This window comes from Urtica dioica, chromosome 4 (assembly GCF_054948205.1).
Source record: "Urtica dioica subsp. dioica isolate 48M chromosome 4, U.dioica_male_clone48M_v1_H2, whole genome shotgun sequence".
NCBI lineage: Eukaryota > Viridiplantae > Streptophyta > Magnoliopsida > Rosales > Urticaceae > Urtica > Urtica dioica.
The window spans coordinates 14,266,007-14,291,095 of record NC_142759.1 but is presented as its reverse complement, the minus strand read 5'-3'; the positions used below and the strand labels follow the sequence as shown (position 1 = coordinate 14,291,095).

Here is a 25,089-nt window from a genome sequence, read left to right as displayed (position 1 = left end):
CAAATAGATTTTTTTTAATCAATAAATATCTCTAATATAAACATAAAAAATTTGAACTACATGTGGCTTCGTGCCTAGGCCTAAACCTACCATGCTATGATGTACCTGGATAGACTTGCAACACAAGCAATCTAATCACACTCTGTTAATACTTGGATTAAACAAGTGGATAATTTGTTTCTTCCATTTTAATAACCAGCAGGCCTAATTGATGGGCGAATGAGAATTCAATGAATCGTTTCATTAATTTCACTAATTTAACTTAGCAGTTGCAAATCATGGTACAAGCAATTCACTATAAATCAGCTCCATAGAAACAACTTTTTTGTTTTGGTTCGGCCACATTCTAAAAGTCCTCTTCATTGAATAAGTCTAACAACGCAAGTGCCTGCAGAACAGGATAAAATCCAAAGCAAGTCAAGCATCGTGTAAACTTAGTCTTGGACTAATTAATATATATATTATATATATATCTGGTAATATTGGCAAAAAAGGGTTAGATGAGGAAATTAATACCTCTGGAACAGAAAGCTGGAGGCGAAACTTGGGACCATCGTAGTGGTGCAAAATAGGCCTAAATGCATCTTCTTCTAGAGGTCTGCATTTCTTCTTTGTTTGAATTCGAACCTAACGCCAGTGTGTTATAAATTACAAGCACAGTTTTCAGTTTACAAGAATGTTGAAAACCCATGCAAAGATTTATAAATAAAAACAAATGTATAATCTTCTTCACACCTGTGCTGGGAACCTTGAACCCGCAAGTGGTGAGAACTTGTTGTCTTGCCAAGCCGTAGGGTCTATGTTCGAGCCACCGAAACTCAAAGCCTATTGGAAATAAAAGTACAAATTGTTAACTTTACACATTTTAGTCTCTAAACTAATTTTAGAAAACCAAAATACTTGAAGACATCAAACTCAGAATTATGACTTTACTCATACAGGCAACTTCATCTAGTTATTATTCCATTTATTTATTAGCTCGTAATATAAATTTTTCAAAAAGAACGTTATTTACTCAAGATGAGTAGTAAAAATTAATAAAAATTTCAGACTAAAATTGTAGGAGCTTCTCTTTTCAAGAAGAACCTCAAAAAATAAGAGTATGCCACTGATTGTGACAAGCACACGGTATTCTTTAGTAAAAGGCGAAAGAATAGTTCGCTTTGTGCTTATCACGTGGCTGCTTGATTTTGAAAATTGATAAGTTGTTGTATTTATCTTTCTTTTGTGTAGTGTAAAGCTCTCTATTGTTCCTATGTGGGATTGTTTCTCAGTAACAAAAGTTACAAAACCGAGCAATCCACTAAAGTCCTTTGTCTCTCTCTCTCTGCACTGGAAAGTACTTATGTGACATGTATCTTCCTTCTCATGGAAATTATTTGTAAAGAAAAAAAACATTTGCTGGATATCAGTTAATTCACACCGTAGTGACGAGAAGTTATTAACTTTTAAGCACATTTTAGTCTCTAAACTAATTTTAGTTTTCCAATTTGTAAATCATTTTCACATAAATACGTATAAATAAATTATGAAATCTATCACTTAAAGTAACTTAAACTATATTTAATTGAAACGAAATAAATTAAATTATATTCTACCCCTAAAATCACTATAAAATAAATTAAAACATATAATTTAAGAGTACAATATTGTTTTATCGATATTTTTGAAATTTTTGAGTTATTTAAGTTTGTAAATATATTTTACGTTTAATTTAGGCGTCGAATTTCATTTAAAAAAAAAAAAAGTAGTGTTTATGAAAATAATTAAAATACCACCAAAAAAAAAACTTTGAACATGACTCGTTAAAAAAAATAGTTAATATGGGATCAAAACGTAACTCGCGTTCAAAAACTATCTCTACCAAAAAAATCCAATGGTTTAAAGTTTAAACTTTAAATAACTTTAAAGCAAAAGACAAGGGATTGCATATATATATCATAAAAACGAATTGAGAAGGGATAAAAAAAAAATAAAAAATAAAAAACTCGGAATGAACCTGGAACACTCCATGAAGCTGGTGAGTTGTGTAATTATATAGAAAAAGTGGTAATCCTGGCACTATTGCCCGAACCGAGTCCTTGTACTTTGGAGGAAGCCCTGTCAAAATTTGCGGTAAATTAATAAAGTAATAATCCACACAAACATCATACATCTTATTAGTTATAACATTGAGATTAATTAATGAAACATAATACCAAAGAGTTGGCGGCGAAGATCGTCCTGCATGGTTTCGTTGTTGCACACGAAAATGTAGCCTCCCAATGCCACGTGTCTGGGCAGTATTTCCGAGGGAGGCAGTGTGGGCTTAGTATTATTAGCCACGTGTCGTCTGATCAAACCCACGCCTTTCCGGTGATCTTTATCAGCATCGTTGTTCAGTTCCAGACGATGACGACGATGATGATCATGATCTTTTTCAATCCATGAGGAGTTTTTAAATTCTGAGCTACTAGTATTGAAAAAGCCTTTGCTTGACATTAGACTCTTGTCTTGTCTATCAATACAATTTGGAGTGGTTACTGTATTTGCCCCTCTAATTTAGTCGATATATATACCTCGTCAGTTACGTACTTGCTTTTTGCCTTTCATTATTTCATATGCTTTCATTTATTACTTTTATTGAACTTATTTGAATGAATGTTGTCTATAAAATTTGAATGAAAAGACACCGCCATATATATGTCACAAAGTGGGCATAAAGTAAAAAACTAAACTCAATTATGATTCTCACTTACTCTCTCGCTTTTGTTTGAAATGTCTCCCTCCTATCTAGCACCTTTGTAACGGCCCACTTGAGTAAATAAAAAATATGGTTTCACTACTAGAAATCATGCTTTTCACAGCACATGTTTTCACGGCGTTTGACAAAAAAACGCCGTCAAAACATCATTTTATTTTATTGTCGAATCGTAAGATGACACGTGGCCTGTGAAAAGAAACGCTGTGGAAAACATAAGACAGCGCTTATATATAAGCGCTTTCATTTTATTCCCTCAAATTACAAGAAGCCATGTGGAGAAGAAGCGGTTTGAAAAAAAAAGTTTTGACAGCGTTTATATACAAACGCTGTGAAAAGTTAATTTACAATTATAACTTGACATGTGTAAGTTTCAAAATTTAATTTAATTGTATTTGTTTAGTTTTTGTTTCACAGCGTTTTCCCAATAAAAAATATGGCAGTTTATTCTTAATTTCATTCTATTTCTAAGTATAGAAAAAACCCCTAAATCTGAGTATCTTCTCCATTTCTCCAAATACTCACGTTCTACACGTTCTCCACGGACTCCACCCTCTTTGCTCACTCTTTGTCGAGTAATGTCAAGCCATTGACAACCATTACCGAATCCTCCACCTTGTCAACGACGCCTACGGCCTCTGGCTCACCGCCTCCTGGGTTCTCGACCAGTTCCCCAAGTGGTGCCCCATAGTCCGCGAGACCTATCTCGACCGCCTCTCGCTCAGGTCTCTCTCTCTCTCTCTCTCTCTCTCTCTCTCTCTCTCTCTCTCTCTCTCTCTCTCTCTCTCTCTCTCTCTCTCTTCCCTTCCCTTCCCTTCCCTCTCCGTGTCGTCATCGTCTGCCTCTTCTTCCACTACCGAATCCTCCACCCTGTCAACGACGCCTACGGCCTCTGGCTCACCTCCATCATCTGCGAGATCTGGTTCGCCGCCTCCTGGGTTCTCGACCTATCTCAACCGCCTCTCTATCTCTCTCTCTCTCTCTCTCTCTCTCTCTCTCTCTCTCTTATTCACGTGATTTAAGGATTGTGTTGTTTTGTAGAATAAAAAACTGCATGTTTTATGTGATTTGTTTTAGGTTCCAGAGGGGTTTGATGCGCAAGCCCATGGCTTTGATCAAAAAGCTCCGCAAGACTGTAAGCTTTCCTTCAATAACTTGTCTGCAAATCAGTTCATTGTAATGTTTGTTTTAGGAATTAGGGTTTCAATGAGACTGATATTCACGAGCCCACAGTGTTTGGGTAAGAGAAATGATGCTCTTGCTTTCACAAGCGATAGGTCTTTCGTAGGATGTGCATTTTACCACGAGTGACTTGTTGCTTTGTTTTTTTTTCTTTCCAATGAGACATGGTTCTGCATTGTGTTTAGGATTTTACTATAGTGTAGTTTTCTCATAATTAAATTAGGTACTTTTTGAATCCTACAACCACAACTAAGTGGGTACTTTGCCAAGTCCACGAGGCTCTGAAATTATTGAACCGGCGACTCTTAAGGTCTCAAGAATCAACCTTAACACTATACCAATCCCTTGGGGTTTGTGTTCTAGTTAATCTTTGGATCGCTGATTTATTAGAGAAACGTAAACAATAAAAATCTCTGTTTGTAGATTATCTCTGTATTTGAAAGTAAATGAGTTTTGCGGATGTACTTTTATTATTTCGTTGAAATGGGAAGATGGTATTGGTATTGCTTCAAAAGGGGTAGTATCTTAATAATGCTAGAACTTCATTATATTGCAGTAAAAAGTCGAGCCTTTTTATTTTATTTTGTTTCGTGTGATATAAATGTTGCTGCCCTATGATGATGTGAAACAGAAAAGGGAGGCCCTACGCGTTCTGAAGAAGCCCAAGGATTTATAAGTCCTTACATTCCTAAGAAAATAATTCAACCAAATTAGTTTATCATATATAAATTATCCATTAGGGATATTGACTATGCCCTTGTCGTGCTTATCCACTTTGTTATGACCTATATTAATTAACGAAGGTCAAATATCAAACATATTTACAGATTTAGACACTAATTAAAGTTTACGGGTTGCTGCATCCTTGGTTTTATTGTTATTATTCAATTTATTTTTCTCGCAACACTACATATGTTTTGATAACTATTTATTTTGTCAAGATAATCAAATTCACTGCCTGCAGAACTAACTTGTGAATAGTAATTCGCTGTTTTTGGAACAAATTGGACCTTGTTATATTAACATGCATGTTAGAAATAGAGTCTCTATGCTTAAAACGCAGTGACAGAGCTAGACTACAATTGCCTCTTTCTGATTAAAGTTTTATTCCTAGGCGGCTTAATGACAACAGGCTAAGTGGACCAGACCCAAGGAAACTCGCTGGTATTTCAAACCTTAAAGTCGTGTAAGTATTATTTTACTCTCTCTCTCTCTCTCTCTCTCTCTCTCTGTATTTAATCCATTTGTGGTCGTTTGTACCTTGAAGTCGTTTAAGTATTATTGTACCTCTAAAATGTCTTGATATATCTACACTAGCTGTTACCAAGTTAATCATTTCAGTTCATAGTTTGTTTTTTCTTTTCGTCAATTTCTGTTGTTTGGAATTATTGCTTACATATCAGATAATGAAACAATATATATGGTTTTAGGAATCATATATATCATATATGGCTATGTTCCTTAGTTTGGGTAAAATTGTGATTTAATAACATTGTGATACTTTTGTGTGACTTTTTTGGGAATCATATATTTGCCCTTCCACATCAAAGTCACCACATCAAAGTACTGTGCGAGTCATGGTGCAGTAACTCCACAAAAGCAAAGGCAAAAACAATTGACCTTTGCAACAATCCCATGACCAAGGAACCCAAGCTTCAGGCAAATAATCAATTTTATAGACTTTTTTATTTTTACTGAATTTATCTTGTATTTTCTATGTTGCGTAACGTTTAATCAATATATATACATATTTTTCGCGTTGCAGGGCGCTAGAAGAATAGTGGCCAAGTGGGTCGATCTCGATTCCGAGGCGAGACACTTCACTTCGAAGATTTTGGGCGATCAGATCGACCCTATTCCCGAGACTGTGCCGACTCAATCATCAAACAAAATGCTTTTAGCAATAGGCAAAGGAGCTGGATCTTTTGAAGTTTGGGATTGTGATGTGTAGAACAGTACTTTTAATAAGTTAGGTTCATATGACGCTCATGACAGGTAATACAATTAATGTGGTCGAGGATTGTAGGTCACAGGTTTAGCTTGGGCTTTCAATGGGAAGTGTTTGTATTCCTGCAGCCAGGTATTTAAATCGTTCGTGTTATCCAAAGATAACTCAAAAGATCTTTATTAAAAAAAAAAAAGTGTGCATAAATTCCTTCATAGTGATATCATGAGTTTAGTATCAAACTCTTAGGATAATTTTTTCCGGAGCTGGATTCTGTGCAAGGATGTCCTCTCAGAAGCACCACTTCCTTCATACACTCCTTGTCTGAAAAGCTCAACCGAAGTAAGTCAACATTCTCTCTTTTGTTCTTCTGGAGACACTATATTAGTTTATAACATGTGAGATACGGGTGTTCAGATTTCTGATGTATATGTTTCATGCCTTGGTAATTCGGCTGTAGTTGGCCAATAATTCATTTTGCTTGCTACTTCACTCTTGGTTTTCACAATGGCAATAAGAGCACAATATTGACTTCGTGATATTGTCTTTGCTCTTTCATAATTCTCATTTGTTCTCATCAATATTAGATTCTAAATTAAAATCCAATTTCAACATATATTAATTATAAGCGAGACAATATTCTCTTATAAGAAATTTCCAATATTTGAAATATACAATTCTTATTTTTATTTTTTATTTTTATTTTTTACTTTTTTTTTATGTATTTGTTTTGTTATATCTACATTTTCAGTTTAGTTGTTTTTACAGTAAAAAATTTACAATTTCATTTAGAATAAGAGTTTGCTTATAGTTTTACGATTTCATTTAGAATAAGAGTTTGATTATAGTTTCAATATTCTTGAATGAACATAAAATAACCGGTATATAATTATTCTCAACTCTAACCTAAGATGCTTAATTATTGAACCTATAGTATATTTCTCTTTTTCTCTAAATGTTAATACGTTTCTTATTCAATGGAGTGTATAGTCTCTTTTACTATAAGTGATTGGGTGAAGCTGCTTACTCGACAAAGAGGCTACATAGATCAGATGGATATGTAACTTGTTCATGTACTAGGGGTCAATAACTTGTGAGATTCTATTTGAAGATTTGAGAGGAAGCAATTTACTTTTGAGTTGTTTTATCTTTTCTCTTGTTATGTTACATGGTATGGTAGCAAATTGTGAATTACTTCCATGATGAATGCTATTAAACGTCAAAATGGAAAACTTTCATTTATGAGTATGAATTTTCCATCAATCTCATTTATTGTGCGATCATATCTGAAGCGAAAATGGCCATGGCAGCTCTAAGACGCGAAGGGAAGCGATGCTTCTCTCCGATCCCGTCTCTCCGATCATCTCTCGTAGCCGAGTATGTAACTCCTCTCTGCTTCAATTTGAATATATATAAAAAATTTAGTGTGGTCATTCAATTTAAAAATAAAAACATTTAGGCTTACATTTAGGTTTTCAGATCGCATCTTGCATATCCTTTGAAATCCTTCACCGTCGCCACCGGTGAGCTCTTCATCGGCGTAGCCTCTCGGATCGTCAAGACCACGACGCTCGGCCGAGCTCCAGTCGGAGATAGGATATGGAAGGACGACGAAGTGGTGTGGAAGCAGAGGAAAAAGGACGTTGAGGCGGAGCTACGGAGGCCGGTGGTTAGTTCGCCGGGGTTCAGCTTCTCCGCCGCTGGACTTCTCTTCCCTTACCACCTCGGCGTCGCTCAGCTCTTCATTGAAAATGTCTACATCAAGGTCTGAAACAATTCATTAGGAATTTTTCTTGAAATTCATCTCTGCCATCATATATGCCTCATTTTATAAATCTAGATTGATTTCGTTCACCTGATTACTGTATGCCTCTTCAGGCTTTTTCTCTAAATCGATTAGGTCTTAGTTATGTTTGTGTAATTCAATTTACCCAATTCATCAGAAGAAGAAAAAATATGTAGATTTTGCCTTCCCTTAGGTGAGCTGATTTGTATTGAACCTAGCCTTTGGATGTTGTTTCAATAATCCTTGATATTTATGGGTTTGAGAGTTTCAAGTTCAATAGGTATGCGTTTAAGTAGAGTTTTTTTTTCCCTCACTGAAATTTCTTTATTAAATTTAAAACTGACAACTTGTTTTATCAAATAGTTTTGAGCAGTTCTGTATCAATTTTACAGACGAGAAACCGCAACAACATTTCAATCAGGTATTGAACAGTGATGTTCTCCCATTTTGTATATCTGATATTTAATTATCTATTCTGAGTGTTCTTCTAATTATGTGGTTGTAGCACGTTTTCAAAATGGAACAAGAAGAATACACAAGAAGAGTCATACGGATGAGGCAATAGATGCGTATCGAGAAGAATGGTATCATTTGTCAAATCGACAAATGTGAATGTAAAGTGAGTGTGTTTCCGGTGCATGAATATTCGTATACATGGTTTGATATGTTTCGGTTTAAATATACGGTACAAAGTACGACTAATAGAATTTGATTTTGAAATTATTGAATGGATTATTAAAAATTCGTATTGGTATGTTTAGGTTCGGATTTTGGAATATATATTGAAATTGCGTGCATGAATTTTTTGTAATATTCAAATTTTTATATATATAAAAAAAACTACATTACACAGCGCTTGTAAATAAACTTCTTTAAAATTTATCACCTGCCAAAACGACACGTGGATGGCACTTTTGAAAAGAATAGACAGCGTTTGTATATAAACGCTGTGAAAACTTCTCACCCGCCATGAAGACACGTGGATGCCACGTTGGAAAAGAATAGACAGCGCTTATATACAAACGCTGTGAAAAACATTAAACAGCGCTTATATACAAACGCCGTGAAAACTTTTTCGCCTAAATTCTTACGTGGCTCCTACGTGGCACCACTTTAGACAGCGTTTATTTTAGGCGCCGTGGAATACTTTTAACCTCATGCGATACAACAGCGTGCAAAAAACGCCTTCAATTATATTTCACAGCGTTTAAAAAACGCTGTTAATCAATGTTTTTGTAGTAGTGTTTGTTATTGGGAAATGGCCGATTCTACTACTCATTTCAGTAGTTTGGACCAAAATATAGAGTAGCCTAATTTTGGACACTTTTAGTAGTGTTTTGAGGAGAGATAATAATTTGATACCCGGTTTACCCTTTAAAATTTAATTTTGTTCATTCAAGTCCTAAACCAAAACTTGCTCAATAAGAATTCAAGTACGTCTTGTTTATTGTGTCATCACAGCTCTCTCTCTCTCTCTCTCATCTCTTTTTTCTCTGCGTGTGAAGGACGTTTGAACTTCCTCCATGAGCTGTGTGTGTCTTTGAAGTGAAGCTCAGCTCTCGGCCACCTCGTCATCGTCTAAAAGTAAGCTTATTTCGTTCATCGCCGTCGTCGTCTTCTCTCCTCTTTTTTTTTTTTGGTTTTCGTTCATCCTCGTCGGGTTTCTGAGTTTCTGGGTTTCGGAGAACATGTTTGTTCAACGTCATCCTCGTGCATCTTAAAAGAAAGCTTTTTTATTCGTCGGTCATCTTTGTTTTCGTGTGCTTGTTGTCTGGGTTTTAGGTCTTTGTCGTTCTGGGTTTGTTGGTGCCATTACCCGCCGTCTCTGTGTTGTTTATTGTTGGGTTTGTTTGTGTGTTGTTCTTCGTGTTTTTGGACGTTTGAGTTTTTTTTTCGCGTTCTTAAATTGTAGACATACATGTCTACAGTCTCTGAAATTGTAGACTGTCCCCGTTATACGTCGTTATTGTAATTGTAGATATACATGTCTACAATTCTTGTAAATGTGGACATATCGGTGTACACCTTCAGCTGTTGTAGACTAATACGTCTATTACAACTGAAGTTGTAGACCTATATGTCTACAATTACAAGAATTGTAGACATGTATATCTACAATTGGTGTAATTGTAGATATACATGTATACAAATAGTCTCATTGTAGACATTTAATTTTTTTCATACACGATAATAACAATCAGATATGCGTTTTTACTATGCAGGAATGTCAGTTGTAACAATTGTAGGTATTATAGGTCTACAGTTACTACAACTGTAGACGTCGATATCTACAATTGTTGTTAACTGTAGACTTATAAGTCTACCGTTTATTACAGTTTTTATTACAATTATACATATCAAGGGGGAATTGGCGGCATAAATCATCAAACTCTTTCTCTGGACTCAATGAGAAAAACAATTTGAAATCCCTAAATAAGAAAAGGACCCCAAATTGCTTCTTATTTCTCTCGTCTTCTTAACTTCAAGTCGCGATCTTGCAGTCATGGGAGAGCTTTGCTACTGTGGCATTCCTGTTCGCGAGTGCGCTTCGTGGACAATTTTGAATCCTGGAAGGAGGTTCCACGGTTGCATCACAAAAAAGGTAAGCTCTCGAATCACGATTGTGAATCGCGTCTTTGTTTTCGCCGAAAAGTCACCTCTTTGTGTTTGTTTTCTCAGGAAGATGGTGGGTGCGGGTATTTCAAATGGATAGACCCAGAAATGTGCTATAGATCGAAGCAAATCATTCCCGGTTTGCTGAGGAGGAAAAACATGTTAGAATCCGAGAATGCGGGACTTCGAAGTCAAATTTTCAAGCTGAAGATGGCTATGTTCGTTGTCATTGTCATTGTTGTAGTTTTTTACATGCTCTGAATATGTTTGGTTAGTCAGATAATAGCTGCTCGAATCAGATTTTAAGGTATCTGTTTTAAGGGTTTTGTAATGATGTAATGAAGATGATTTCAATGCAATGCAATGACAATTTTTGGTTTGAACTGATACTTTTGCAGTGTTATGGTGGTGATGAATTTACAATGTTATATTTCAGTGAGACAGGGTTAATGATAGAATTGAATTATTATAGTTGTATGTCTTTTTTACGTCTTGAATGCATTACATGATAGAAGTTGTTCAAATTGTAGACATCATTGTCTACAATTAAACTGATTGTAGACATTTATGTCTACAATTGTGGTGATTGTAGACATTTAATGTCTACAATCAGTTCAAATTGTAGATATATATGTCTACAATCATCACAATTGTAAACATCACTGTACACATATGTAGACACAGCCATAACAAAACAAAAGCATACCGAAGCCATACAGTCATAATAAAACAAAACAAAAGCATACGAAAATATATAGCAATGTTTAGGCATTCAAACTTCAAATTGTCACACAAAACCATACAAAAATATAAAACATAGTTTTAAAAGTAACTTCATAGTTTGAGATTTGAATTCATGTAAACATAAAAATCCCAGCCCAAAGATGTCGGAAACTCGTCGTCAGATTCGTAGCCGGTCGCAAGTTTCACCGCCACATGGTCTCCTCAAACTTGTCCAATGCGCCGAAGAAGATGAAGTTGTGGTTCACAATCTCTTCTTCGGGGACAAATCTTACAAATCCCTGCATATGTCAAGAAAAAAACATGAAACTCTACACAAACAGTCCTCATATCACCAGAACTATATCTACACAAACATGTAATTGTAGACATTTATAGCTATAGTCACTAGACATAAACATCTACAATTCTAGTGACTAGCTATAAATGTCTACAATTACATAAATTATAACCTATGAAATCTTCAACACACAGAAAATGCAAATCAAAGAATTCTACAATCACATAAATAATAACCCAAATTCAGCTTTGCATGCCATCAAAAAGTTACCCAAAATGCTCAAAGTGAAGAAATGTACCTCATTTACAGTTGTTTTTCGTTTTCGGAGCTCAAATGGCGATGTCTCATCTTAATTTGACGCCGGCAATTCAGTGACTAGTTTTGGTTTCTTCACTCGACGAGACGTTGTTGGCTTCTTGGCGGGAGACTTTTTCGCTGGAGAGACTTTTCTTCAGCGGCATCGGACCTTTCTTCGTCGTCCTCGAATTCTTCCGAACCGGCGCCCATTTTTTGGCCGTCATTTTCTACAATTTAGCGTTTGAAAAAAGGTGATTCGTAGAGATTTGAAAGAATAATGAAGATTAGCAACGAACCTGAGATATTTATGAGAGATTAGCAACGAACCCGGAGATTTCGACGACGTGGATGAGGATTTTCCCGATTTCGGCGAAGTGGGTGAGGGTTTTAGAGAGAGAAAGAGTCGGAGGAGAGATGAGAGAGCGTGAACCAAGAAGATGAAAATGGGTTTCATTTGAGTTTTGAAATATTAACTGACGCTATTGTTTAATGAGGTATTTATAAAACAAAAAATAAAGTCAAGGGTAAATATGTACTTGCTCACTTAAGCAACTACTAAAAGTGTCCAAAACAAGAAACTCTATATTTTGGTCCAAACTATTGAAATGATTACTAGAACCGACCATTCCCCTTTGTTATTATAACTATATTAAATAGTAAATAATAGCTTTATCACCACTCTAAATCTCATTTTACATTCAGGCTTTTCTAGGGTCTTTTGAGTTTTAATGCCACATTAAGTCTTACTATTTCTCACTCCCATATTATATGGTAGATTGGCGGGTCTCTATTATAATATTTTACTAATATTAATGCGTCGTTTCGTGTCTTTTTATGCACAAATCACTATTTGTATGAACTCTAATATTAACGACCATATGTATACCTTCAAGTTAAGGAAAGAGATTTGGGAAAACTCAAATTCTTAATTCTCAAACTTCCTTTGGTTGTTGTAGACCTAACTACGTGCGGTGGATTCTTGATTCAATTGTTACGCTTATATAGTGAGTGACATACCAGAAATCTAAGATATCATAGGAAGACAGAAAACAAACACACACATACACACACACTTTTAAGGTTTTGTAGTTAGCTTCATGTACAAAACGCCAACACCAATTTATACCCGCAATAGTAGTAGAGCTTATATACTTGTTGGGTAATCATAGTTACAATAATAAGTCTGAAATTATAGATTTAATGAATAATTTAAATATATCGCTTATAATTAGTAGTACGTACTCCCACTAATGATGAGCTTATTAATTTATCAGAAAACTCATGAAAATATCACAACTTTAAAACGGGAGGGTATTTGAAGCATTGGGGTATAAATGAATAGTTAGATGAATAAAAGTAAATTAAATAACGAAAAGCATTGCATATATAATCTTTATATGAATGGAGAGATTAAAAAATAAAAATTGAAGTCTCAATGAAGTGGTTTACTAGCTTTAGCTTGGGCGATGGAATTAGTCGTCTATCAAACATTGTGTGAGATCTACGGCTACACAATATACGAAGTTTTTATGATATTTATTAATATGTATATAAGCTGGTCTGTTTCCAGGAGATCATATTAATTTTTCTAATAGTTGGATCACAATGGATCCTTTCAAATCAAAGACTAATAATGGTGTATTGTATATTATTCCGAACTATAGACCCGGAAAAGAGAATAATACTCGCACTAAAATATTTTTAAAAAATTATTAGGAGAAAGAAAGCGTGCAACTAAATCCAAGTAAATTGAAGTGAAGCCTCTCTCAAGGTCATAGCAAGCATGTGCCATCTAGTCTTATATATATGTGTGTGTGTGTGTGTGTGTGTGTGTGTGTGTGTGTGTGTGTGTGTGTGTGTGTAAATGCACAAATGAATATATTCATAATACCTAACTAAACGTCCGCTAATATGAATGCCACTAAATTAAGAGATATTTAAAAACTTATACCGTCCAATCAAGGGCGAAAGTCCCGAGAAGGTTTAGCAGCTATTTTTCCAACCCCTTTGCTTCTGGGACAATCAACAGCCTCTAAATAATATTATCATTTCTTTCTTAAAATTTATTGGGATCATTTAACTATTAGTATGAATTCAAAAGAACTAGAGGTTTGTTCTAGCCTTGAACTTCAAGGTGATCGAGACGCGCGTTGGCTAGGAAAGTAATTAATCTAAGGTAGTTAAGAATAAAAACATCACTCCAAATGTCAAGAGTTAGATTATAAATTACTCTCTTCATTTTTTTTAATGAACACTACTAGAAATATGACATTTAGCGACGGAAGTATTAGCGACGATAAAGTCGTCGCTAATCACCATTTTAGCGACGATAATTCCGTCGCTAATTATTTGGTGCCAAAACTTCTAAAGTTTGGCGGCAAAGATAATTAGCGACGACTTTATCGTCGCTAAATGTGTAAATTCGTCGCTAAGTTCGCGGGAAAACAATTAGCGACGATTATATCGTCGCTAATAGTTTGGAATTAATTTCGAAATTTAACGAAATTCAAAGAGGGAAAAATCCCCCCAAAATAATTTAAATGAAATGATTTAGCGACGATTTTGTCGTCGCTAAATGTGTAAAAAATCTATTAGCGACGAGGAAAGCGTCGCTAAATGCCTGGCTAATGAACTGAAAATTTAAGTTGATTTAGCTACGAAATTTAAAGACATTTAGCGACGATTAAATCGTCGCTAAATGTCTTTAAATACCAGGTTGCGACCCAGACCCCTCATTCGCTCCCAAACCCTAAAATCTCTAAAATCTCTCTCTGGTTTCTCCTCCTCCGCCGTGCGCTTCCTCCGCCGTGTGCCGCCCCGACGCAGTCGACGCCGTGTGCCTCCCCGGTAAGTCTCTCTCTCCTCACCTCTCTCTCTCCTCACATCTCTCTCTCTCTCTCCTCACTATCTCTCTCCTGTGTCTGCAGCTCCGCCGCCGCTCCGCCGCCGACGCCGTCGCCGCTCCACCACCAACGCCGTCCTCGTCCTCGTCCTCGTCCACCGTCCTCGTCTTCCTCGTCCGCGTCCACGCACGTACGGTAAGTTTTTTTCTTTTTTTTATAACTTTATATATAAAAGTTGTTATATATAGTTATTTATATTATATAGTTAGTTATTAATTAGTATATAGTTATTTATATTAGGTAATTTAAATTATTTAAATTAAATTAGTTATAAAAAATGAAATTGTATGAATTAGTTATAAATATTTATATATATAACTTTATTTATATATTAGTTATAAATGGTAATGAATTAATTAGTTATAAATTGTTAATTAACAGATTAGGTTTTAAAAATTGTGATATTATGCTTATTTGGGTGTTATAAATATTTATATATATAAGTTATATTTTATATAATTTTCATAATTTAGTATATAGATATAAGTATTTATATAATTAGTTATAATTATATAGGATATAAGTATTTACATAATTAGTTATATATTAATTATTTAGGATATAAAATTGTAAATTAGGATTAGAGATTAATTATGTATATAAGTATAGTAGATTAGAGATTAATAAATTAGGAAATGTAATTTTGTTAATTACGATTAGAAAATTTAAAATGGTTTAAGTTTAGGTAGTTTATGTGAAATTAATTAATTGGTTATTGATTGATATTGACATTGGATTTAATTTTTGTTAGAAATGACTAAAAATGTGAAATTAATTAGTTGTTTAGCGACGACAAAGTCGTCGCTAATTTCCTGTTTCAAAATGGAAAAAAACTTCTCGTCACGACATTTAGGGACGACTTTGTCGTCGCTATAATCGTCGGTAATTATTTAGCGACGAATAAATCGTCGCTAAATAGATTTAGGCACGCACATTTAGCGACGATTAAAATCGTCGCTAAAGAGATTTAGCGACGATTATGGGGTTTTTAGCGACGAAAAAAATCGTCGGTAAATGTTGTATTTGTTGTAGTGGAAACTTTATGATACATATGGTAATTAGAGCTTGATTGTTGGAGTCAAAGATGAAGGAGGGCCCAAGGCAAGTGTGCAGGCCCAAGCCCAATTGGTTAGGAACGCAAGTGAAGATGCCACGCTGGACAAAAACGTCTAGAAGATCTATGAGCAAATAAGTCTGTTGTATAGTCAGTTAGATATGATACTGATATATATACTCTTGTAACAGAATAACAAATTCAATTCAATGAATCAAGACTGAATCTCAAGGTTCTCTGAGATCAGATCTTTTCTCTCAAACTCTCACTTGGTATCAGAGCTCAAGAAATGGCGTCTGAAGGTTTTTCCTCATCGTCATCGGAGATCCAAAGGCCTCTGGTCTCGTCTCACTTTGCTCCTACACTCAGCACTGCGTTCTCTGTGAAGTTGGACAAGGACAACTACTCGGTTTGGAGGAGTCAAGTTCTACCAGCTGTGATAGGTCACAATCTCGATGGATTCATCTTCGGCACTGAGGTCTGTCCTCAAGAATTCCTCGAATCCACAGACGATCAAGGAAAAATCACCAGATCTGCAAATCCGGAGTTCGCACGATGGAGGCGTGGCGATCAACTTCTGCTCAGTTGGCTTCTCTCCTCACTCTCGACGAACATTCTCCGATCAGTCACCAGAATTCAGTCGGCACACGGCGTCTGGAGTGCTCTTGAAAAGCGATTTGTTGTTCGATCCAAGGCCAGGTTGATGCCATTGAAAGCTCAACTTCAATCTACAAAGAAAGGCAACCTCTCGATAACTGACTATTTCGCCAAAATAGAGGCAATCGTGGATGCTCTGTTCTTGGCTGGAGCAGATATCTCTGAGGAAGACCTAATTCTGGCGATTCTGATGGGTTTACCAGCAGAGTACGACATTGTAGTGGCCATGGTGAACAATTGACTTCAACAAGCAAGTGATTGTTCTTCAGAACTATCGATTCAGGAAGTACGGGCTATGGCGTTGGCTCAGGAAACTCGAATTGAACAACTCAACTCTCAGACCACCACAGAAGTGAGCAATGCATCAGGGAACTACACCGGTGCTATGGTTAACTACATCGACACTCGTGGCCGTGGCAGAGCAAGAGGACGAGGATGACGTGGTCGCTCCAATGGCGGTCGCAACTCCAATTCAAGGCCTACCTGCCAGATCTGTGGAAAACAAGGCCACGTTGATGTTGCATGCTGGCATAGGCTTGACGAATCCTTTCAAGGAAGCACTCAGACTCAAGGTGGTGGTGCTCAGCCTCAAAGCGCTCAAGCTCAAAGTGGTGGTGCACATAATTCGTTCAAAGCAGCACTGTTCGCTGGTCCTGACACCGTAGCAGATCCGTCGTGGTATGCTGACTCAGGTGCGACAAATCATGTCACCTCCGAATTCGAGAAGTTGCAGATGCACTCAGCATACTCAGGTGTGGACAAGCTGATGGTTGGCAACGGTAATTGCCTAATGAGGTGTTTGTTGAATTTCACTCTGACTACTGTGTCATTAATAAGGTGTTTGTTGAATTTCACTCTGACTACTGTGTCATTAAGGATGAACAGACAGGCATGTCTCTACTTAGGGGAACCATTGAGAATGGACTCTACTCGTTGAGATTGTCAAAGCGTGGTAATAAGGAGGCAACCAAGAGTGCGTGGCTAAGCTTGGAATCATCTCAAAGCTCTGCTCAAAGTCAAGAGTCCAGTATTGATGTGTCTTCAGTCTGTTTAGGTGTGTCTGTAGCGAAACAATGGCATATTTGGCATAGACGACTCTGTCATGCCTCGAATAAGACAGTAAAAAATGTATTGAACAAGTGTAATGTGTCTCTTCCAATTGAACAATGTGATGAGTTTTGCAATGCATGTCAATATGGAAAGAGTCATTCGCTACCATTTTCACTGTCGCAATCTAAGTCTACAAAGCCTCTACAGCTTATTCACACGGATTTGTGGGGACCGTCTCCGGTGATGTCATCTCTTGGATACCGGTACTATATCCACTTTGTAGATGATTACTCTCGGTTCACGTGGATTTATCCACTAAGGCTCAAATCAGAGGCATTTAGGGTGTTCAAGAACTTCAAGAAGTTTTTTGAAAGTTCTCTCAACACCTCTATCTGTGCAATTCAGAGTGATTGGGGTGGAGAATATAGGGCGTTTACAACGTTTCTCACTGAACCAGGGCCGGCCACAATGATAAGCAATGTAAGCATATGCTTAAGGCCCAATAAAATTAGGAACAAATAAGGCCCAAATTTTTGTATTTAATTGCATAATCTAATGAGTCCCACAAAATATTCATAAGGCCCATATGGTTTAAAACACTTAGGGCTATGATAGGAACCTTATGGACAACTTGTATTGAATTCTATAAGGCCCACCACGAAATTGTCATTTAAAATAAAGAAAAAATGGCCCTCACTTAAACGCTGAAGTTGAGTCCTTTGGTCTTCTGAGTGCCGTTTCTTGCACATCTGTGTTGTGCCGTTACCCATCTGTGTTGTGCGTGACAAAATTAGCTTTTTTCTTTCTTTTTTTTCTTGCTGCACGTTGCACCTTCATTGTGACATGATTGAGCTTCATCAAAGACTTAAAATTTAAGGTAAATTTTGATTCATAGAGTTTTATTTATTAATGTTTTATTTTCATAATCACCAAATTGTTTTTATCTCAAAAGTAGTGATCATTGGAGAAGTTTAGAGACAACAAGTACATTGAATCCAAGATGGGGAAAGCAAAAAAGAGAAAAACACTCATCCATTGACTTCAAGCAAAGGTTTTATCTCTCTAACTTGATTATTTTAAGTGTTGATGATTTAGTTTAGTGCAAGTTTTTTTTTTTTTTTACTTGTTGTGTGATTTAGAACATAGAAAAATCATGTCTTGTCGGAAATATGTTTCCGGTTTTGAAAAACTTAAAAAAAGAAGAAGAGATGAAGAAATGGTTAACGCTCAAAAAGGAGCTCTTGAAAAATTTCTAAAGAAAAATGATCTTGTAATGAATGAAGAAGTGCATGAAAATAAAAATGGTGAAACGGTGGTAGAAAAATCTAGAGATACAATGGGTAATGAAGAAAACATCGGTGATTGTAATGAAATTGAAATTGAAATTGAAGAAGAAGTTAACAATCATACGAATGACGAATATACAAATATTTATGATCCGGGACAATGGAATAATATAGATAATAATTTTAGAGACATGCTTGTGGAAAAAGGTCCAATTAGAGAAAGTGATGTTAGTTTTCCGAAAGATGAAAATAGTAGGCATTTTGCTCATTCTTACTATCTTAGAAAACTACCAAATGGGGAAAAGCATGATAGAAGATGGTTGATTTATTCAAAAGATCTTGATAAAGTATATTGTTTTTGTTGCAAATTGTTTAACATTCATAACAAGAATCAATTTGGTGATGAAGGGACAAATGATTGGAGAAATCTTAGTAAAAAATTGAAAAGTCACGAGATAAGCAACGATCACATAAAAAGTATGAGTTCTTGGTTTGAATTAGAACAAAGATTAGCAAAAAATAAGTCAATTGATAAACATGCTCAAGAAATAATAAATAAGGAGAAGGAACATTGGAGGAATGTTTTGGTAAGAATAATTGCAATCGTGAAAAATTTAGCTAAGAATAATATAGCATTTCGTGGAACGAATGAAAAGATTTATCAAGAAAATAATGGGAACTTTTTGAGTCTTGTTGAAATGATAGCGGAATTTGATCCTGTAATGCAAGAACATGTTCGACGTATTCAAAGTGGTGATATTCATAATCATTATTTAGGACATAGGATTCAAAATGAGCTTATACAAATGTTAGCACTTGAAGTTAAAAGCCAAATTTTGAAAACTATAAAAGACGCAAAATATTTCTCGGTCATACTTGATTGTACTCCGGATTCAAATCACATAGAACAAATGTCTATCGTTTTAAGGTGTGTATGTATGAAAAAAAAAATCCAATAGCCATAGAGGAATATTTTTTGGGATTTTTACAAGTTGATGATACTTCCGGTGAAGGTCTTTTTGGTACACTTGTAAAAGAAATTGAAAATCTAGGATTTGACATACATGATATAAGAGGACAAGGTTATGATAACGGATCTAATATGAAAGGAAAACATCAAGGTGTTCAAAAAATATTATTAGATATAAATCCTCGAGCATTTTATACACCTTGTGGTTGTCATAGTCTTAATTTAGTACTTTCCGATGTTGCAAACTCTTGTGTTAGGGCTATTTCATTTTTTGGGGTTCTTCAACGCATATATTCATTGTTTTCTTCTTCTACCAAGCGTTGGAAAGTGTTAAAAGATAACATATCCGATTTGACCGTTAAATCATTGTCGCAAACTCGTTGGGAAAGTCGTATTGATAGCGTTAAGGCAATTAGATACCAAGCTCCAAAAATTAGAGATGCATTGCTTGAGTTAGGAGAAACTTGTGACGATCCTAAAATAAAGAGTGAAGCCAAATGTTTAGCGGAGTATGAATTAGAAAATTTTGAATTTTTGCTTGGCATGACTATTTGGTATGATATATTGTTTGCTATCAATGTTGCAAGTAAAAGCTTACAAAGTGAGAGTATGCATATTGAGATTGCTATAGATCAATTGAGAGGTCTTATCACATATTTTCAAAATTATAGAGAAAATGGGTTTACAAATGCCATTATTTCGGCAAAAGAGATTGCAAATGAGATGGAAATTGAACCCAAATTTCGAGAAAAACGTGTGATTCATAAGAAAAAAAAATTTGGGGAAAGTGTTGATTGTGGTGAAAAACTAACCCCCGAAGAGTCATTTCGAATTGAATATTTTCTCTTCATCGTTGATCAAGTTATATCTTCACTTACCAATAGATTTGAGCAATTTGAAACATATGCAAATATTTTTGGATTTCTTTTCAATTTCAAAAAGCTAAAATCATTGGATGAATGTACTTTGAAAAAAATTTCATTGAATCTTGAAGATGTGTTAAAATGTAATGGAGTTTCTGACATTGATGGGTTAGATTTGTTTTGTGAATTAAAAGTGATAAGAGAAATTTTGGTGAGGGAAAATAGTACTCCAATTGAAACACTTGATTATATTAAAAATGTGGATTGTTTTCCAAATGCATGCATTGCTTATAGGATATTACTAACTATTCCTGTAACTGTGGCTTCCGCCGAAAGGAGTTTTTCAAAGTTGAAATTAATAAAATCTTATTTGAGATCAACTATGTTGCAAGAACGGTTGAACGGGTTAGCCATGTTGTCAATTGAAAAAATAATGTTATCCGAGCTTGAATTCAAAGATCTAATTAATATGTTTGCATCACAAAAGGTTAGAAAAGTTCAATTTTTATAAATATTTATTTGCTAAATCTTTTCTTTGTATGTTTATCTATTTGTTAGGTATTTGGATCGAAAAATGGACAAGTTGAAGACGCGTGCTCACAAAGATCTTAATAGACATTTTCTCTTTTTGTCTTTTAAGTTAAGAAGATAATATTAAAAATTGTTGTTAAAAAATTGATATTATTACTTTTGAATTTTATATTTATTTATTTTTATAAGGCCTCATTTTAATGTTTCGCTTAAGGCCTCGACAATCATTGGGCCGGCCCTGCACTGAACACGGTATTGCTGCGAGGTATTCGTGTCCACATGTTCACGCTCAAAACGGCAAAGCTGAGCGCAAACACATGAATATCACGGAATTGGGACTCTCAATGCTTGCTCAAGCTAGTCTACCTCTACAATTCTGGTGGGACTCGTTCTCCTCAGCGGTGTTTGTAATCAACACACTCCCAACGAGAGTCCTAGGTGGTCAAAGCCCATTCCAAGTGTTATTCAGAAAGCTCCCGGACTATAGTTTTATGCGCGTCTTTGGCTGCTCAGTTTTCCCCCACCTGAGGCCATACAACTCCAACAAGCTCCAATACAGGTCCGCGAGGTGTTTATTCATTGGTTACAGCCCGGGGCACAAAGGCTACAAGTGTCTCCATGAATCTGGGAGAGTGTACATCACTAGAAATGCCATCTTCAATGAAAGTGAGTTCCCATATTCTAAACTATTTCCTACTACTTCTACCCTAACTATTGACCCTGTTCCCACTGTCTTACCATCCTTCACATTCACTCTAAATAGCCCTACTTTTTCCCCGGAGACAACAGTACAATCTAACCTCAATGACCCGTCTCTCTCGACCTCACGTACACCGTTGCCTAGCCCTATGTGCAGCCAAAATAGTCCCACAACCAACCCTATAAATGAACCTGTCACATGTCCTATTAATGGCATAAAAGTAGTGTTACCTATTGCACCACAGACTAGTTCCAATCCTTTACATGATGACCCACACACGTCTACCAATCCAACATTAGTACCTATGTCCTCACTTCATCCTATGCAAACAAGATCTCGTTCGGGAATTTACAAACCTAAGCTTCTCACTGCCACAAAACATCCTCTTCATTCCCTCCCTGGTCCCAAAGAACACGAGTCTACATCATAAGAGTTGTCCGATCCAAAATGGCTTGGCGCCATGAAACTTGAGCTTCAAGCTCTGCTACACAACAAAACTTGAGCTTCAAGCTCTAGCTCACAACAAAACTTGGTCGCTTGTTCCGCTGACCGCAGCTACGAATATTTTGGGAAATAAGTGGGTGTACAAAGTCAAGTATAACGCTGATGGCTCTGTTCAAAGGTTTAAGGCTCGATTGGTAGCCAAGGGTTTTTCTCAAACACCTGGCGTGGATTTCTCTGAAACCTTCAGCCCGGTGGTTAAGCCCTGCACTATTCGAGGTGTTCTTACCATGGCTGTGTATAACAATTGGGATGCAGTTCAGCTGGATGTTAACAACGCTTTTCTAAACGGCATTCTCACCAAAGACGTGTATATGGCTCAGCCTGATGGCTTCGTCGACAATACCAGGCCGGACCACGTTTGCAAGCTCCACAAGGCGATTTATGGTCTTAAGCAGGCTCCGCGGGCCTGGTTTGATCATCTCCGCGGACACGTCGCTGTTCATTTTCCAGCGGGCTTCGGTCTTCATTGTGCTCCTCGTCTATGTGGATGATATCTTGGTCACTGGCAACTCGGCTGCCACCATTGCCTGCCTCAAGCGTGACCTCAACGCGCAGTTTGCACTCAATGATCTCGGTCAGCTTCACTATTTCTTGGGTATTCAAGTGACTCGTTCCAGCTCTGGTATGTTTCTCTCCCAAGAAAAATATATCGCTGATCTGCTCAACCGTGTCAAGCTGACGGGACTTAAGCCCTGCTCGAGTCCATGTGCTCCCAATCAGCATCTCTCAAGGGAGGGAGGTGAACCAATGGAAGACCCATTTGTGTATCGAAGCGTGATTGGGGCACTTCAGTACCTCACCATAACCAGGCCTGACATAGCCTTCGCAGTGAACAGATTGAGCCAATTTCTGCAAGCTCCGACGTCAATTCATTGGATGGCGTGTAAACGAGTCCTACGCTACCTCAAGGGCACATTAACTCATGGTTTGGCACTTGAACCAAGCAAGAGTTTCTCGCTGACTAGTTTCTCTGACTCTGACTGTGGTAACGATGTTGATGATCGATGGTCAACTAGTGCTTACTGCATCTTCTTAGCTGGCTGCCTCGTTTCTTGGAGCTCAAGGAAACAAGGAGTAGTTGCTCGCTCGAGTACGGAAGCAGAATATCGAGCACTGGCTCATGTGGCTGCTGAAATTCTTTGGATCAAGTCACTGCTTAGTGAGCTTCATGTCAAAGTGACCTCAACTCCGATAATTTGGTGTGACAACATTGGAGCTGCTGTCATGGCTGCAAATCCAGTGTTCCACGCCGCACCAAACATATCGAAATCGATCTTCATTTCATACGTGACATGGTGGTCCAAAAGAGCATTGAGATTCGCTATGTACCCACCTTAGAGCAAACTGCAGATGTGTTAACCAAAGGGCTCTCAGTTCCTCGGTTCCTGAAACTCAGAGACAAACTTCACGTCAAACAATCGCCGTCTCGTTTGAGGGAGGGTGTTGGAGTCAAAGATGAAGGAGGGCCCAAGGCAAGTGCGCAGGCCCAAGCCCAATTGGTTAGGAACGCAAGTGAAGATGCCACGCTGGACAAAAACGTCTAGAAGATCTATGAGCAAATAAGTCTGTTGTATAGTCAGTTAGATATGATACTGATATATATACTCTTGTAACAGAATAACAAATTCAATTCAATGAATCAAGACTGAATCTCAAGGTTCTCTGAGATCAGATCTTTTCTATCAAACTCTCACTTTGATAAAGCTCAGAGTATCTATTCACTCTTCAGAATTCAGCTTAAGATGAGTAAATACAAGAGTTACTATCTTAATGGACATTTTAGGAATCAAACATTAAAAGAGAATAAGAACTACTTGCAAGAGTTTATAAAGTCGTGAGCCACTTTTTTTCCTTGTGTTTTGAGATGGAACTTCATGTTACCTTTACATAGTATTACAGTCCAACAAAGTCCAAACGGGTATAACTGATCCAATATTTGGAATCGCTCAAAGGCAAGTGAACGCTCGAAGTTCTCATCTTTACGGGCATGTTAAAAATTCCACATTTAAAATAATGAGAACTGACAAGTTTGTAAGGTCACCATGAGTCACTCATTGATCAGTGCCAATTAGTTTTAAGATAAAACTTCATAATACTTTACATTGTATCAAAACTCAACAAGCCCTAAAAAAACACTCAGATTTATCTTTTTGAGATGATCTTGAGTGCATGCTAAGAATTCTACATAGAAAAGAGAATGTGAATAAGAAAAGTTTGTAAAGGTAGTGAATTACTCAACTCTTTGTCAATTAATTTCGAGATGGACCGGTGATAATTCACAAAAAAAGTTATAGAGATTATATAAAAAAGTACGACTAAATACAATTCTTTTTTCACTATTCATTATCAAGATTTTTTTTCCACTTTTGTGATAAATATGTCATTAAAAAATTAGTAACAGTATGTCATGAAAACCCGTATTTAATAACACCATAATCATACTAGAATAAAACATTTATAATAGATAATGAATTTTTTTTTCCAATTAATCATACTTTTCCAAACAATCCTAAAATTATATTTTACATATGCATGTTTTCTTATTATTACAACATCAACTAAGTTAATATGCAAGGATGGAAAATAAAATATAGGATATTTATTGCTACAATTTTACAGATTACCACCACCAGCGAGTACAGAAATACCCGGAGATATATATTGAAATTTTGATACGTTTGATACGAGGTAAACTTCATGCATGGAGAGACAGAGAGAGTGGAGACACGCTCTAGAAAACGGAGGTTGGGAAAAGAAAAAAAATATAGAATATAGACATTAGACATATATGTATATGCATATGTGTCCATGCATGATACATGGATAGACAGAAGGTGATGGAGAGACTTAGTTTCTACGACATCTTTACGCATTCCCAGCGGCGTAGTGACCGGCCGTCAACTATATTCATCACAGCCGTTGACATTATATATGATCACACATATATATAGATATATCTCCAATAAAAGTATTGGATACAGTATACG

At 36.4% G+C, this 25,089-nt stretch overlaps 2 protein-coding genes, 1 long non-coding RNA gene and 1 other non-coding gene across 4 annotated transcripts; 2 read left to right on the top strand and 2 right to left on the bottom strand.

Moving 5' to 3' along the window:
• Window positions 1–49: 49 nt before the first annotated feature.
• Window positions 50–2,520, bottom strand: LOC149400697 (B2 protein-like). The gene is made up of 5 exons (XM_089613195.1): window positions 2,199–2,520; window positions 2,000–2,100; window positions 736–825; window positions 517–627; window positions 50–388 (listed from the first exon to the last, which is right to left on the bottom strand). The coding sequence occupies exons 1-5, from the start codon at window positions 2,479–2,481 to the stop codon at window positions 347–349; spliced, it is 627 nt and encodes a 208-aa protein (XP_089469321.1). The 5' UTR covers window positions 2,482–2,520; the 3' UTR covers window positions 50–346.
• Window positions 1,065–1,182, bottom strand: LOC149400698 (U5 spliceosomal RNA). The gene has a single exon (XR_016296852.1). It is a non-coding gene; the product is annotated as a U5 spliceosomal RNA (small nuclear RNA).
• Window positions 2,521–6,927: 4,407 nt separating the features above from the next.
• Window positions 6,928–8,218, top strand: LOC149400696 (uncharacterized). The gene is made up of 3 exons (XM_089610484.1): window positions 6,928–7,244; window positions 7,347–7,632; window positions 8,159–8,218. The coding sequence occupies exons 1-3, from the start codon at window positions 7,165–7,167 to the stop codon at window positions 8,216–8,218; spliced, it is 426 nt and encodes a 141-aa protein (XP_089466610.1). The 5' UTR covers window positions 6,928–7,164.
• A 938-nt stretch (window positions 8,219–9,156) lies between these two features.
• On the top strand, window positions 9,157–10,498 carry LOC149400695 (uncharacterized). The gene is made up of 3 exons (XR_016296401.1): window positions 9,157–9,237; window positions 10,155–10,255; window positions 10,333–10,498. It is a non-coding gene; the product is annotated as an uncharacterized LOC149400695 (long non-coding RNA).
• Window positions 10,499–25,089: the final 14,591 nt, after the last annotated feature.

Coding starts and splice junctions, on each gene's coding strand:
- LOC149400697 (XM_089613195.1), bottom strand. CDS start 2,481: ATGTCAAGCAAAGGCTTTTTCAATACTAGTAGCTCAGAATTTAAAAAC. Junction 628..735: donor GTTCAAGGTTCCCAGCACAG/GTGTGAAGAAGA, acceptor CACTGGCGTTAG/GTTCGAATTCAAACAAAGAA. Junction 389..516: donor TCCAGCTTTCTGTTCCAGAG/GTATTAATTTCC, acceptor CCTGTTCTGCAG/GCACTTGCGTTGTTAGACTT.
- LOC149400696 (XM_089610484.1), top strand. CDS start 7,165: ATGGCCATGGCAGCTCTAAGACGCGAAGGGAAGCGATGCTTCTCTCCG. Junction 7,245..7,346: donor CGATCATCTCTCGTAGCCGA/GTATGTAACTCC, acceptor TTAGGTTTTCAG/ATCGCATCTTGCATATCCTT. Junction 7,633..8,158: donor TTGAAAATGTCTACATCAAG/GTCTGAAACAAT, acceptor ATGTGGTTGTAG/CACGTTTTCAAAATGGAACA.